The sequence below is a fragment of the Anabrus simplex genome, chromosome 1, assembly GCF_040414725.1.
Source record: "Anabrus simplex isolate iqAnaSimp1 chromosome 1, ASM4041472v1, whole genome shotgun sequence".
NCBI classification, from domain to species: Eukaryota; Metazoa; Arthropoda; class Insecta; order Orthoptera; family Tettigoniidae; genus Anabrus; species Anabrus simplex.
This window is the reverse complement of record NC_090265.1, coordinates 715466218-715482079: the sequence shown is the minus strand read 5'-3', so window position 1 is coordinate 715482079 and position 15862 is coordinate 715466218. Positions and strand designations below refer to the sequence as shown.

At 39.9% G+C, this 15862-nt stretch overlaps 1 protein-coding gene across 2 annotated transcripts in view; it reads right to left on the bottom strand.

The window, feature by feature from the left end:
- Positions 1-614: 614 nt before the first annotated feature.
- The window catches only part of Ntan1 (N-terminal amidohydrolase 1), a 303749-nt gene continuing 288501 nt past the window's right edge, over positions 615-15862 (bottom strand). For both annotated transcript variants that reach the window (XM_067146204.2, XM_067146196.2), the window contains 2 exons: positions 12685-12846; positions 615-4235 (listed from right to left, as the gene is read on the bottom strand). In XM_067146204.2, coding sequence (XP_067002305.1) covers positions 4110-4235; positions 12685-12846 — 288 coding nt within the window. In that variant the 3' untranslated portion in view covers positions 615-4109. The remainder of the gene's footprint in view (positions 4236-12684; positions 12847-15862) is intronic.

Below are 15862 nucleotides of genomic sequence, written 5' to 3'. Positions count from 1 at the left end.
AGAACTTTGTAATTGCAGCCCACAGTCAAATAAGCCTTGTCCAATGTACATGTCAATACCTCATTCAAGCAACCACAGACAGAATTGCTGTCGCTGATTATTGGAATAATAATAATAATATTATTGGATTTACGTCCCACTAACTACTTTTACAGTTTACAGAGATGCCGAGGTGCCGGAATTTAGTCCCACAGGAGTTTTTTACATGCATTTAAATTTACCGACACGAGACTGACGTATTTGAGCACCTTCAAATACCACCAGATTGAGCCAGGATCGGATCTGCCAAGTTGGAGTCAGAAGACCAGTGCCTCAACCATCTAAGCCACTCAGCCCAGCTGATTATTGGATAGACTCAGTGTGGCTATATGAATGATATCTGTCAAGTGCCATGTATTTTGTGTAATTGTAATGTTTATGTATATTTGTATTGTATCAACGCTTTAACACAAAATAATAATAATAATAATAATAATAATAATAATAATAATAATAATAATAATAATAATAATAATGTAGGTCATCATCATGTCACTGTGTAACTATTCTGCTGAAAGAGATCCTACAATCACATAGTTATTGGAAGGGTTCCCTGCTTAAGAAATAAACACAAATTAAGAGAAACTATATATGAACTTTATTATTAACCAACATATCATTAGTTTTTCACATCTTGTCAAAAATGCAACATCATTTTCACTGGGAAATAAAAACAACTACTCATTTGCACATTCAGAGTTGATTTCACCACAAAACAACAATATAATTCCATTTTCTTTTCTGTAAAATATTTTGTCACCTTATATAATATGTACAGAGTTTTGTGCTGTCAGTCTCTGGAGTGGCAATGCAGATCACAATGCCACAATTGGAGACAGTTTCACAACCTGCCTGTGGGCTGTAACACCTTGTCCAGTGGTTCACAAAAACTTTCCTTTATTTCATTTCAAATCATATTTCTAGGAGTAGTGAAGTCTGTAAATAGTTGTGTCCACCACCTTCTTGGGAAAATATTCCTTTAAGGTGCCTGTGTCTTCTTCTACATCTCTTCCTTTTCATTTTCACACTGAACAACTTTCTAAGTCATTCTCCTCATGTAGCTATTTTCATCCGGGAGAGTTGGCTGTGCAGTTAGCGGTGCAAAGCTGTGAGCTTGCATCCGGGAGATAGTGGGTTCGAGCCCCACTGTCGGCAGCCCTGAAGATGGTTTTCCGTGGTTTCCCATTTTCACACCAGGTAAATGCTGGGGTTGTACCTTGGCTGCTTCCTTCCCACTCCTAGCCCTTTCCTATCCCATCGTCACCATAAGACCTATCTGTGTTGGCATGACGTTAAAAAAAAAAAGAAGAAGAAAAAGTTATCTCCAACACTCATCCAAACTTGTCATTCCAATTCAAATCTTCTCGCCATTGAAGGGTATATAGCAGGGGCCTGTTCCACGAACGAACTTTGCAACTTTTCAACTTTGCACTTTTCATTTTTGCAAAGTGCAAAGTCTTTCTGTTCCACCATGATCTAGGTTGTACTTTACAATTTCTTCGCAAAGTGAAAAGTCTTTGCGAATGAGAGATCTGATCAAGTTTATTCCATGAGCAAACTGTATACCGGAACGCCTAATACTCTATGATTTTAATGCTTTATTTTCGCAGTGAACTTGACGGTATAATTGTGGTACCGTTAAAGTTTTTGTCATGGGAAAGAAAGGTTATTACAAGAAGCTGGCTGTGCTGGAAACTATCAAGGAGAAATGTGACATCCTTTTTGGCAACTTTAAAAATAACCTCTCAAATGATGAGACACATCAATATTAACTAGCAGTTTCCCGCTGGCTCTGCCCGCAATGTACAAAATATGGTGTTGTTCGTTACTATCCTCACGGATTTATTTGCAAAGTTTCAAGTTAATGAAATAAAGCACATGATCTGCTGTGGTAATAGAATGTAATATTATGTCAACAAAACACTTGAAAATACATCACACAAAGAAATTGAATTAAACGTTCCTTGGAACAACACTACACGCTGAACTGTTAAGAAGTCCTTCAAAGATCTTCGTCATGGAGACAAATGTACTCATAACTTTTCTCAGAATCTACCAATTTAAGTAGTTATTACCTCAAAAGAAAGCGTTTGATCCAGTGAGTGTCTTTAGACCAAAACGAACTGCATACCTCAATTAGAACTAAAGATATGATTGCTTCAATGAGAAAAATGTTGAAGAAATGAGATGTCACATTGAATGTGCACTCATAACTTTCCTCAAAATCAATCTATTTGAATAGTTAAGAGCTGAAATGAAAGAGCTTGATCCATTGAGTGTTCTTAGGCCAAAACGAACTCCGTACCTCAGTTAGAACGAAAGATATGATTGCTTCAAGAGACAAAAAATTGAAAAATCAAATAATTTGAGGAACGTGGAAGTTAAGTGATTTATAGTACCTGATGAAAAAATCTGTGCATGAATACCTTTCAGTTAAAAAAAGAATGAAGGAAATCGACTGGATAGAATGGCCGGACTGACTGACTTTAGTTTTCATAAATTTTTTTAATAATATAGACTAGAGTACCGTCAACACATCCACATACAGAAGGAAATTCACCCTTCATTAGAAATCCCTATGACTTTGGTAACAGTTCTGCAAATAATTGATTTTGATGTCCCATGCCTTGCTGCTACACCGTGCAGCTGGGCACCATTTACTAATCAATGTAAGCATATAAGAATTTGTACTTTTTCAGAAAAGAATTGTCTTCTTTTTTGTTGCATGGTTCAATAAATGACCTATCATTTCAACAATATAGCCAGCCTGTGTTGGAGTAATTCGAAATCACTCGCAAAATTCCGTTGAAGTGAGGTTATGAAAATTAATCCTGTCTTTGTACGTTCTCTTATTGAATTCTTCATCACGTCCTCACTTGATGCTAACAAAAGGTCTTGTAGTAACGTGTTTATATCACTAAACCAAATTCTACGGCGAGAAACTAGTGTACATACCTGTTAATTAACAGATGAAAAGGGAATCGTCTCTTTGCAAGATTTATGAAAACTTTTCATTTCTTTGCATTTTGCACTTCTGTACCAATGGAGGAATGTAACAGGCTTGAAAAGTGAAAAGATTCCTAACTTTTTACTTTTCACTTTGCAAGCTAAATCTGAAAAGTGATAGTGAAACAAAATCTGAACTGAAAAGTGCAAAGTGCCAAGTGCAAAGTGCCAAGTGCAAAGTGCCAAGTGAAAAGTTGCAAAGTTCGTTCGTGGAACAGGCCCCAGCTCTTCTGTAGAATTTCTGGCATTTCTTCTCTGCTGCAAATTAAGCTTCTTATACTTGAAGAAATTCCTCAATTTCCTCAATCGCACTTCCCAAACTTTCTACCTCCTATAGTTTTCCTCGATGTGTTGTGAGGACTATTTTTCACTCTCCTCCCACGCATCCACTTGTTCTTTACTTCCTTCTCACTATTTCTGCACATCGTACAATCATCAGCAAATAACACAGCTATCACATTATACTCATACTTGTAGCGACACCATTCTTCAGTCTTCTCTACTCACTAGTAACGATCTCTACTTCGATTACTGTAATGTACAACATTCTGATACAATCAAAGGTAATAACATACAAACAAAACTGCCACCAAACTATTCAACAATATCGTGAACAAATGTACAATGATACACTCAATTCCAAGACTTCAACTTCTTGTGATCAATGAAATCAACACATCCATACATCAACAGCATATATCTTTCTTTTGGAGTCACTTTATTTGTTTTGCTGTACTTCATTTTTGCAGGGTCCAGTCTTCGTTTCCATTTTGTAGGGAAAGGGTTATCTAGAAATTTTCTACATCATCCTAGTCAGATATTCTTGGGTACAAAAAATTGTCATGGTTTTCAAGGTCACTGGACACACAGCACCAAGTCGCAGGGAGCGGTAGCACCAATAACAAACAAGGCAGTGGGGTGATTTGGCAATGGAGAAACAATAACAAGCACAACATTGCCACTCGCAGGGGAAATATGGCATCCAGAAGAGATAAACTTCAGTATAAAATATGTCATACGTATATCTTGTCTCCACCGACTAGTACAACAGTCTTTGAGTCCATTCAATAACGGATAGGAGTCCACTGGCCGCTATTCTCGTCCCGCCGGTAATAATGAGGCCGGTTATCTCTAAATACCGTCACAGCTGGGAACGGGTGATCCTGGATGTACTTCAGAGTGGCCCGGATCTGTAACACAAACACAGAGTTCAAAAGTTACTGACATAAGGGATATCTTGGCAGTGTTTACAGTACTCACATAGGCTCCCACAAATTTATGACGACACCCTATGATGTTCGAGAAAAATGTGGAAAATAAAGCTTGGATGAAGTTTTAACATGTTCGCAGCCAATGACAACAAACGTGTGTCACAATCAGTGCTAAATATTAACCCTAGAACTGGCAACTGTTGAATATTTGACACTTTGGTCCCTGCTGTAGTGACACTGTCGAATATTCAACATTTTAATATTTCTTCATGTAATTTCCTCAATTCTTCCAACAGGTGTCGTGACAGTCTACTTTTTGTCATTCTCAATGTCTATGGCAGCTATGAATTCAGTTTTATTCACAGTTACAACATCTTTGAGTGTAATTTCACTGAAATTAATTAGTGCAGTTTCCTGACCATCTGTTTTCAGCGCTATTGCTATTCATAGACTCTGCTTTGCTATTCTTTTTCATTTTATTTCAAAGTTTTCTTTCTTTCTTTCTTTCTTTCTTTCTTTTTGAATTGGCTCTTCGCCACACTGACGCAGATAAGTCTTTTTTTTTTTTTTTTGCTAATTGCTTTACGTCGCACCGACACAGATAGGTCTTATGGCGACGATGGGATAGGAAAGGCCTAGGAGTTGAAAGGAAGCGGCCGTGGCCTTAATTAAGGTGCAGCCCCAGCATTTGCCTGGTGTGAAAATGGGAAACCACGGAAAACCATCTTCAGGGCTGCCGACAGTGGGGCTCGAACCCACGATCTCCCAGATGCAAGCTCACAGCCGCGCGCCTCTACGCGCACGGCCAACTCTCCTGGTGCAGATAAGTCTTACAACGACAATGGGAGAGGAAAGGCCTAAGAAAGGGAAGGAAGCAGCCATGGCCTTAATTACGGTACAGCCCCAGCATTTGCCTGGCGTGAAAATGGAAAACATGGAAAATAATTTTCAGGGCTGCTGACAGTGGGGTTCGAACCCACTATCTCCCAGATGTAAGCTCACAGCTGCGCACCCCTAACTACACGGCCAACTCACCAGGTCATAGTTTTCCATTTGGTGTGAGTTATTTACCTCTGTATATTGTTATTTGATTGATTATATACAATTTTAGTACAGTGTGTGTCTAAATATGGCATCTTCATTACAGAAAATGACTGATGAAGTAGTGCAAAATTTGTTGTAACATGAGAGTGATGGATCTGACTTTGAGGATACTGAGAACGAGCCAACAGATTCCGAGTCAGTTTTGGAATGTGTATCAGTTGTTTCTTCACATCAGATATTGGAAAGTGAAAGTTATGATAAGTCGGCCATACAGCAACCTACCGTAATGTAGTGAGAGACATGGTGAATAAAAGTAAAGATTGCATGCCAATACATTTTCCCTAATATTTTCAAGAAAATACCTCTCAGAGTGACGAAACATTTGCTAGTGCATTACAGATACATTACTGACAATCTGTATATCTCAGTTTGTTTGTGACATACAGTATCTTGTTACTAGCCCAAGTCAAGTCTTGGAAGTGGAGGCCTTGCCCACAAATGCTAGAAGGCATCCATGGTTCCTCCACATGGGTGATACGGTGGTTCTGGTGAGGTGGGGCTGGTGATTGAGGTGAAGGCTAACTGTGGGGTGCTGGAACCAAAACACTACTTTGCTGTACGTAGCCTGGACAAGCCGCAAGTTGGGAAAGGGGCGATACCAACCTGGCTGTGAACTCCAGATTTGGGAGCAAGCACAAGATAAAAAAAACGGAGACAAAAGTCCCAATTAGACAGGCTGACGCCGACTCAAAACAAGAAATGGCAACAGAAGCTCCAGTACAGCAGACTGCTGTCAGAATCAATCACCACAATACCAAACTTCTAACACAAGAGTGCTGAATGCCACTTCAATCGACAAGACAGGAAGGACAGTTGTTTTAGCCCTTGGTGAAAGAGACTTCGAAGAGCTCAAAAAGAGAAGCCTTAAGGCTAAGCTCAGACTTGGGCAGATCAAGTCATCAGGGGAAAAATGAAACCCAATGTTGATAAAGAAGGAGGTAAAGGCCCTAAAGACCAATCTTCAGCATAAAAAAGCAGCTGTGGCCAATTTCACCAGGAAGTTTAAGTCTGAGGCTATTGACGTGGCCCTTATTCAAGAACCATGGGTAGTCAAGGGCAGAGTAGCAGGACTGGCAGAATCTGGAGGTAAGCTGATGTACGATACAACATCGTAAATCATCTTTGGCAGACCACCAGCACATCCAATTTGCAATAGGTGCGAGACTATGTGGGATTGAGATGTACAGAGACCCAAAAAGAACTAACTGGGACAGATACAGAGAAGTTCTAGGGAAGGCTGTACAAAAAATGTCAAATTCCAACTAATGTGAGAAGACAGAAAGAATTGGATGAGGTAGTGGAACTATTAGAAGAGGCCATTATAGACGCATTCCATGAAAATTGTCCTCTCAAAGAAAAGAAAAACACCAAAAAAGTAAGGGGGTGGAACAACAAACCAGCCAAAAAAAAAAAAAGAGGTTAAGATGTTGTATAGAATATCATCTAGAAATGGTATGTGGGACGTATATCATAGGAAACTCACCGAGTATAACCTAGAGATACGGAAAGCAAAAAGAAAATCTTGGAGACTGTTCTGTGAGAAAGAGGAATCACACACTGAAACAGCAAGGCTGCAGAAGATTCTGAAAGCAACCCACATAAATCAGGTGGGGACAATGGAGAAACCAGATGGGTAATTTACTCAGGCGGGGAGGGACATACTGGAGATACTAACGGCATGTCACTTTCCTGAGGCTGAGGGGATGACAGAAGAAGAAACGGTTGGAACAGAGACCAGAGCTCGAAGAGCAGACTGGAAATGTGCCAACAGAATATTAAAACATAACCATGTAAAATGAGCAATCGACACATTTCATCCTATAAAGACTTCGGGGCGAGATGAGATACTTCCGATACTCCTAAAGGAAGGATGGGAGATACTCGTCAAAGCCCTGATGGACCTTTTCAGAGCCAGCCTAGCTTTAGGGTACGTGCCCAAATCATGGTCTGAAGCTAAAACAGTATTCATACCTAAGCCTGGAAGGGCAAATTATGCCCAAGCCAAAGCATACAGACCATTATGTTTAAGCTCCTTCATGCTGAAAACAATGGAGAAAATTCTGGATAAATATATCAGAAGAACGGTGAAACTGAACTCAACGTTACATGAAGATCAGTTTACATACAGACCTGGCAGATCCACTGAAATAGCACTCCACTAGGTGGTTTGTAAACTAGAGGAAAGCCTAAAATATAAAGAAATTGCACTGGCAGTATTTCTAGATATAGAAGGAGCCTTCAGCAATACAACCTATGACTCTGTGATCAAAGCATTGGGAAAGAGCAAGGTGAGTAAAACCATCATCAAATGGATTAAATCCATGTTAGACGGAAGGAAGATAAAAGCAACCCTGTTTGAAGAAACGCTGATGGTTAGGGCCACCCGAGGCTATGCTCAGGGAGGAGTTCTTTCTCCTCTGCTGTGGAATCTCGTGGTGAACAAAATCATAGCTATGCTCAAGGAACAAGTTTTTATACACAAGGATACGCAGATGATCTAGTGATTGTGGTACGAGGTAAGGTGATGAGTGTTATCCAGGACCTCATGCAAAGATCACTTAACCTTGTGGAGAACTGGTGTTGGGAAGAACAACTATCAGTCAACCTGAACAAGATAACTCTGGTCCCTTTTACAAGAAGGAGGAAATTAGAGGTAAAGAGATCACTGAAGCTCTTTGGGCAAGATATGTATATGAAAGAACAGGCTCTGCACCTAGGTGCAGTGTTAGATAAAAGTCTAACGTGAAATCCACATATAGAAAGGAACATAACCCGGGCCAAAAACTTGCTGTATGCATGTAAAAGAGCCATCGGGAAGACATGGGGCCTAAGATCAATGGTAATGTGGATATATACAATGATCATCAGACCGTTGATGACCTATGCTGCAATCATCTGGTGGCAGAAAGTAAGCCAAGGAAAAGTCAGTAGTAGATTGGATAGCCTCCAGAGAATGGTATGCATAGCCATAACTGGGGCTATGAGAAGTACGCACAAAGACCCAATCTAGGACACTGTAAAATTAACAGAGTAATAACAGAGTAAGCCAGCCTCGTGGTGTAGGGGTAGCGTGCCTGCCTCTTACCCGGAGGCCCCGGGTTCGATTCCCGGCCAGGTCAAGGATTTTTACCTGGACCTGAGGGCTGGTTCGAGGTCCACTCAGCCTACGTGATTAGAAATGAGGAGCTATCAGACGGTGAGATAGCGACCCCGGTCTCAAAAGCCAAGAATAATGGCTGAGAGGATTTGTCGTGCTGACCACACAACACCTCGAAATCTGCAGGTCTTCGGGCTGAGCAGCGGTCGCTTGGTAGGCCAAGGCCCTTCAAGGGCTGTAGTGCCATGGAGTTTGGTTTTAATATCAGAGGAAGTTCTACACATGCCTTCTGATCATATGATACCAAAGTACAACTATGAAAAACCGTTTGAGACCCAGATATTAAAAAAATAAGACTGGGATATCAACAAATAGAATACTGAAAAAGAAGATATAGTGTGGTGGACTGATGGCTCAAAGATTGGTGATGGCACAGGAGGAGGGATCAACCTGAAAGATCAATCCAGATGAACCTGGGCAAACACACTACAGTCTTTCAAGCGAAAGTGAGAGGTATCACAACATGTCTTGAAGAAAATCTGAAAATGAACTATAGGAATAAGAACATTTTCATTTTTACAGACAGCCAAGTGGCCATTAAGGCACTAGAGGCAGTCCGGATAATATCCAGAATTGTCTGGTATTGCCATTCACTTCTCCTGAAGCTCTCAAAGTACAACATTGTCAAAATAATATGGGTACAGGGAATGCAGGTATAGCAGGAAATGAAAAGGCAGATAAACTGGCCAGGAAAGGGGCAGAAACACATTTTGTAGGCCCAGAACCTGTATGCAGGATTTCCTATGGACAAGTCCAACACTACATAGGAAAATAGGTACAAAAGAAACAAATGGAAAACTGGAAAAATACTCCAGGATGCGGGCTTGCAAAGGAACTGATAAAAGGACCAAACATGAAGCATACTAAAGAACTGTTGAAACTCAGCAGAGAAAATATAAGATGGGTAGGACTGTTGACAGGACACTGCCATCTGAAAATACACCTACAAAGAATTGGAGTAATAAGAGACAATATATGTAGGAAATGCAATAAAGCAGAGGAATCAGCTGAACACATACTTTTCGAATGCGAGGAACTGGGTAGAATCAGACTCTCTACTCTAGGACTACCAGATGAAGAGAGAGAGAAAATCCAAGAAGACCCAATAAGAACAACCTGCAGCTTTGTGAAGGGAGCAGGTATATCTAGGTGGGAATGAAGAACAAACATGGTAGCAAAAGATCTTAGAGGTCGACGCTAATTAGGAACTAATATTTAGAGGCCCCATGAAGAAAAGAAGAAGAAAAGAAACATAGAGTATTTCAGTTTTGTGTACATATTATCAAAAATTATTATTATTATTATTATTATTATTATTATTATTATTATTATTATTATTATTATTATTATTATTATTATTATTATTATTTTGAATTTAGGAATTACATTTTTTGAACTGACTGTACATTTTTCTAGTCAAAACATTTACGCAATTTCGTGTCAACACGTCAATCTCCACTGTATTAGTTTTATGTAGATTCATAAAGCTTTGTAGATATAATTCATACCTTGTGGATATTTTGTACTTTATGTAGACAAGTAAAAGATGCCAAATATGCTGCCAGCACAAGATTTAACATTGCCAGTTATAGGGTTAAAGCTCATATTCCTGCCAGTACCTATGTAAACAAATGGACCTCTTATTTTTGCACTGTTAAGCTGTTATTAAATATATGCTCAATATGGGCATCAAATTAATTGTTAGTTATTGTCTCTGTAACACACTTTTCTATGATGTCAACAGAGAACAGTGAGGTTGCAGGACTTTCCCGGCAGTAATACCTAGTTTACACAATGCTGGTTGATGAGACAATTGTCAGAAGACAGTTGATTGGCTACGTGTGTACACTTCAGTCCAGTTGTCTAGGTAGTCGATAGTCTCCAGGAGTAGACTGAGGACAACCAACTGGGCCCAGCTCCAACCCCCACCACCCAGAGCTCAGTATTGTCGGGACAGTTGGCACAGCGCGAATGTGACAGGCCAGTAGCTGTATATTTATTTTGTGTCAGTTCACTTGTGTCAACCAAGAGGTGAGACCACCTGTGCAGTCTTGATAATTTAAATACTTTATTTTTTAAATTATTTGTAAGCTGTTTGCATAATTATGGCTCTAAAGTGGGGAGACAAAACTAACGTAAAATTCGTTGAGCTGTATAGGGAATGATGGTGTTTGTGGGACCAATACGAAGACCTGTACAAAGACAAAATTGCTCGTCAAGCGGCACTTTCTAAGATTACCGTTAAAAATGAACATTCAAGGATTCGATGTGATTGAGGTAAAAACTCTGCATGACTCAGCAATGAATTCCCGGCATATATAATTACAAAATAAATTTAATAACTCGCAGGATATTAAAGACGCTGTGCACTCAGCCATTTCTCGTCATCTACTGCCGTGGCAATAGCTTCCTCGTGTGAATGAGTTCTCATTCAACTGGACTGGCCAACAATTTTCCCCACAATAATTAGAAGACAACTGTCGCCAACAATTGTCTCATTAACTGGCACCGTGTAAACCAGGCATAGGAACGGTAGAACAGAACAGATGAAAGATGTAGTAGTTATGTAGAAATGAACAGATTAGCACAGGACAGGCTGAAATGGAAAGCTCCATCAAACTAGTCATGGACTGCTCTTAAACAAAAACAACAACAACAACAACAACAACAACGACGACAACAACAACAACAACAACAACAATGGACTGCTATATAGAAAGCCTGTATCAGCAAAACAGTTCAGTAGACAAGCTCATCTTCTGATGCACTTTGGGCTTTTAATGAATTCTTGCTCCGTTTAACTAATTAGCCTATTCATAATTATTTTATGTTCTCCGTATTCATTCACGGGAGTACTGCCGACAAGTGGGTTAAAACCTCAGTGTAGTCCCAGACCTAGGATTTACTGTTGTTCTATGGCAATATGTGAGAGTCTACCAGAGAACACGTGGAGATCAGGCCCCGATTTACAAATGGGTGGACTGGGCATTTTTTATTAGCCTATATAAAACAATTTAAACTATTCTAACTTTAAAACCGGAATTTAATCTATATATTTACATTTTATGAAGAAAAATTAATAACTGCAAACCAAAAGGAAGGTATCATTTAATTTGTGCGGGTGCTGGGTGGGAAATTGTAGTTGATGACTTGGCAACCCTGTTATTCTAGACATTGTCATTGGCTCATGACGGTTCATGTGTGTATTATTGTTTACATCCGCTCACCATCAACCTGATATCCTCACCTAGCCAACTAATTGTCTCGTGTAATTCTTACATGTTTTGCAGTATTTAACCAAGAGTACATTTTTAATTGGTGCTGAATACAAGAAAACGCGCTGCTAAAAAGCAGAGTGACGAACTTGAACTACTTAAGAAAGTGCCTAAAATGGGAAAGTTCCTTACTTTGACTCGTTTAACTCCAACCTCGGAATTGGAATGCCAAGATGACTTAACAAAACCTTCGACTTCGTCATCGGTCCCATTTAACTTTACACAAGAAGACTACAAGGCCTAGATATACAGACTGATCAGCCCTGTGTTAGTATTAAATTGAACGAAGCATGAAGTTGTCCAGCAGCAATTTGGAACTATTTCACAATCACAACCTGAGGTAGCCTTACCTAATTCATCTTCTATAGATGATCCTGCTACTTGGAACATCAAGTTAAATTCAGTAGTTGAGAATATTATTAAACATTGTCCAAAACAAAAAAGTAATGGTGGCTTTTTCGAAATCTCTGCGAACTTACAATGATGGTAAAAGAACACTGTCTCAAAACATGTTTAAGAGTACTCTTCCTAATGGAGACGTTTTATGAGATTGGTTATTGTATTCACAGTTAACTGGGAATGTATTCTGTATAGAAAAAAAAAAAAAAATTTTTTTCCAAATCATTTTATGTAGATTAACTGATTAATGTTTATAGCTAAGAAAATGTATTTTAAATCAGTGTGCAAAGTTTCATGATTCTAACTCGAGTAGTGTTAGTTACATAGCGTTTCCTTTGATATTGTTTTAAAACTCATAATCTTGAAAAATGTAATCTTTAATTTGTAAACAATTATTTTTTTATAGGAACGAAAAACGAGCAGGGAGGGGGCTAAGATTGTTTGCCCAGGGCGCTAACTACTTGAAATCGGGGCCTGGTGGAGATCAACATACCTGCATAACGAAGTGCGGTGGCTCAACCTCGGGAGAGGTCGACAGATGCTGAAGGATAAATTCGTCAGTCTGTTCCAACCATAGATCTACGCCACGAAGCGGGTCGTAGTTGAAAGGTCCGATACGTAGCAGGCCAAGATTGCAGTCATAGACGTCGAGCACCTGAGGAAACAAGACAAGAATAATTTAATCTGAATACAACATACAATAACATACAATTTTTAATTGCATATACTGCCTCATCCGCAGGCTTGATTAATACAAACAGTTCTTTTAGTTGGTGAGAACTGTACATGGAAACATTTATCGACAATAACGATAAGAATTTGGGGAAAGATAATAGAATATGTGCAAGCAATGTACAAAAATTGTTGCATCACTTTCCAGACATATGTGGGGAGAACAGATGTGGTTGGTGGAGGTGGTGGTGTTGGTGGTGGTGGTGATTATCGTTTTAAGAGAAAGTACACAGAGCTCGATAGTTGCAGTCACTTCTTAAGTGTGACTAGTATCCAGTATTCGGGAGATAGTGGGTTCGAACCCCACTGTCAGCAGCCCTAAAGATGGTTTTTCGTGGTTTCCCACACTTCTTTCCCCCACCTAGCCCTTTCCTATCCCATTGTCGCCATAAGACCTATCGGTGCAATGTAAAACAACTTAAAAAAAGAGAGAAAGTACAACTAGGCAACCATCCTCTATTTAACACTAATCAGAGGGGACAAATGTAAGAGATCAGACACTTCGAAAAATGAAGGTATCGGCCAAAGAAACACAAGGGCCATGAAGGGCATGAAAATTAGAGACCCCTGAGGCTCGAATGCTGTAATACCGTCGGGGTCGGCGAGAGTTGACCAAAGGAGGTTAGATAGATGAAAGTGAGGAGCCTGGCACAAGTAAGTGGAAGCAATGCCAGGACTCAGCTAAGGGCCCCGTGGTCGCCAACCCATGATCCCAAGTTACGAGCCCCCGGTGCCCCTTTTAGCTGCCTCTTACTTCAGGGAAGGGATACTGTGGGTGCTATTCTACCCCAGTGTGCTGTCACCACTGTTATTCACAATGGTTATGACAAAGTTGGAAAGGAGACAAAGGTAAAATATGGGCCTACGACTACTAGTACTACTACTTTTTTTTTTGGCTTTACGTCGCACCGACACAGATAGGTCTTATGGCGACGATGGAACAGGAAAGGGTTAGGACGGGAAAAGAAGGGGCCATGGCCTTAATTAAGGTACATCTCTAGCATTTGCCTGGTGTGAAAATTGGAAACCACGGAAAACCATCTTCAGGGCGAACCTCACTGTCTCCCGAATACTGGCCGCACTTAAGCGACTGCAGCTATCGAGTTCGGTAAAAAAAAAAAAAAACCCTACTACTACTACTACTACTACTACTACTACTACTACTACTACTACATTTTCATTCCTCCCCTAAAGGAGGAGCCAGGCCTCTGAGACAGTGACGCCGCCTCTCAGGCCGGAGAGATTTGTTGCGGTGGAGGAGATGTCAGAGAAGGTGAGGGGGTTGGCGGCTGTGGCCTATACTAGGACCGGTCCCGGCATTTGCCTCAGTGCAGGAGAATGGAAAACCACAGAAAACCATTCTCAGGACAGCCGTGAGGTCCATCCCTGTCCTGTTTCGGTTGGCCGGTCAGAGTGCAGAGCCGTTGGACCACGGACCAGCCGTGGCCACTTATGGGCCGAGACCCACTCTGTATCTACCGACCAAAAATATGGGATCTAAATCATAGGATATAAATAATAATAATAATAATAATAATAATAATAATAATAATAATAATAATAATAATAATATAATATGCAAAAATATGGGGACAGGGACTGGTGTCTGTAGATGATATTGTGGTGTGGGGAACAAAGAGAAAGGAAATGTGAGGGCAACTTAACATATTGAGCGACATTATTGAAAATGATGGAATCAAAATAAGCATGGGAAAGAGTGAGGCAATGGTGCTGACTAGAGGAGAAAGGGAAGGGAAAGGAATTATATAAAAACAAAGTGACAAAATCTTGGTAATGTGAAGAGCTTCAAGTAGTTCGGAAGTGAACTAATGCAGGATGCACATGGAGATCAGTAAAAGGATTCAACAGGGAAATGCATTGTACCAGAGTGAGAGAAACCTGATGTGGAGGTAGGAAGGCAGTGTTAATGAAGTGTAAAGAGGTCATGTACTACTGCCCAATCAATACTTATTATTATTAATAAATATTGATTAGGTGGAAGCCTTCTTCTCATTGCATTTGTGTACAATATCAATATGGAATGAAGGTACATTACGAGACTGACATATGGAGCGGAGATCTGGACAGTGACAAAAAGACAGGAGAATAAAATCCAGGCCAGTGAAATTAAATTGTATTAAGTATGACAGGAGAGACAAGAGAGGGTAGAGTAAGAATTGAGGACATCACGAAGGAAACTGGAGTGCAAAAGCTTTTCGACAGGATCAGGATGATGATGATGATGATGATGATGCTTGTTGTTTAAAGGGGCCTAACATCCAAGTCATCGGCCCCTAATGGAACAAAATGAGACAAACTGTAATGACAATGTAATCCAAAATCATCCACTGACTAGAATTCAAAACATGATGAAGAATGCATGGATGAATATGAATTTAAGACAATCAGTGGATCTGACCCGCAGTACCCCACCTTCCTAGAAACTATCTGAAAACAATAGTATTACTCACCAAGGGACTGCTTCTAAAGCACATTCTTGAAACAATGATGCTTTATGTCTAAAGGAGTCCAAAATTCAGGTCAACGGCTGGTTGGATGTGCAGAAAAGGTATGTGGTGGAACATCAGGAAATGTGAAAGACAAAGAGACACACTGGTGGAATGATACGGTAAAGATTAAAGTGAACAAAAAGAAAATGCCATGGAAAGCATGGAAAACATCTAAGACTGAAGAAAGTAGGAGAAAATATGCGGAGGCAAAGAATTTGGCCAAGAAAGTGGTGGAGGAAGAAAAGAGGAAAAGCCGAGCCTTATTCACACGGAAATTGAGAGATGATATGCAGAGCAGCAAGAAATTACTGTATGGTATCTTAAGAAACAAAGAGATCAAGTAAACACCAGATTTGTGAAGGATGAAGGCGGCATAATATTAACAAAGCCAGAAGAAATAAGAAATAGATGGAGAGAGTATTTTCAAAA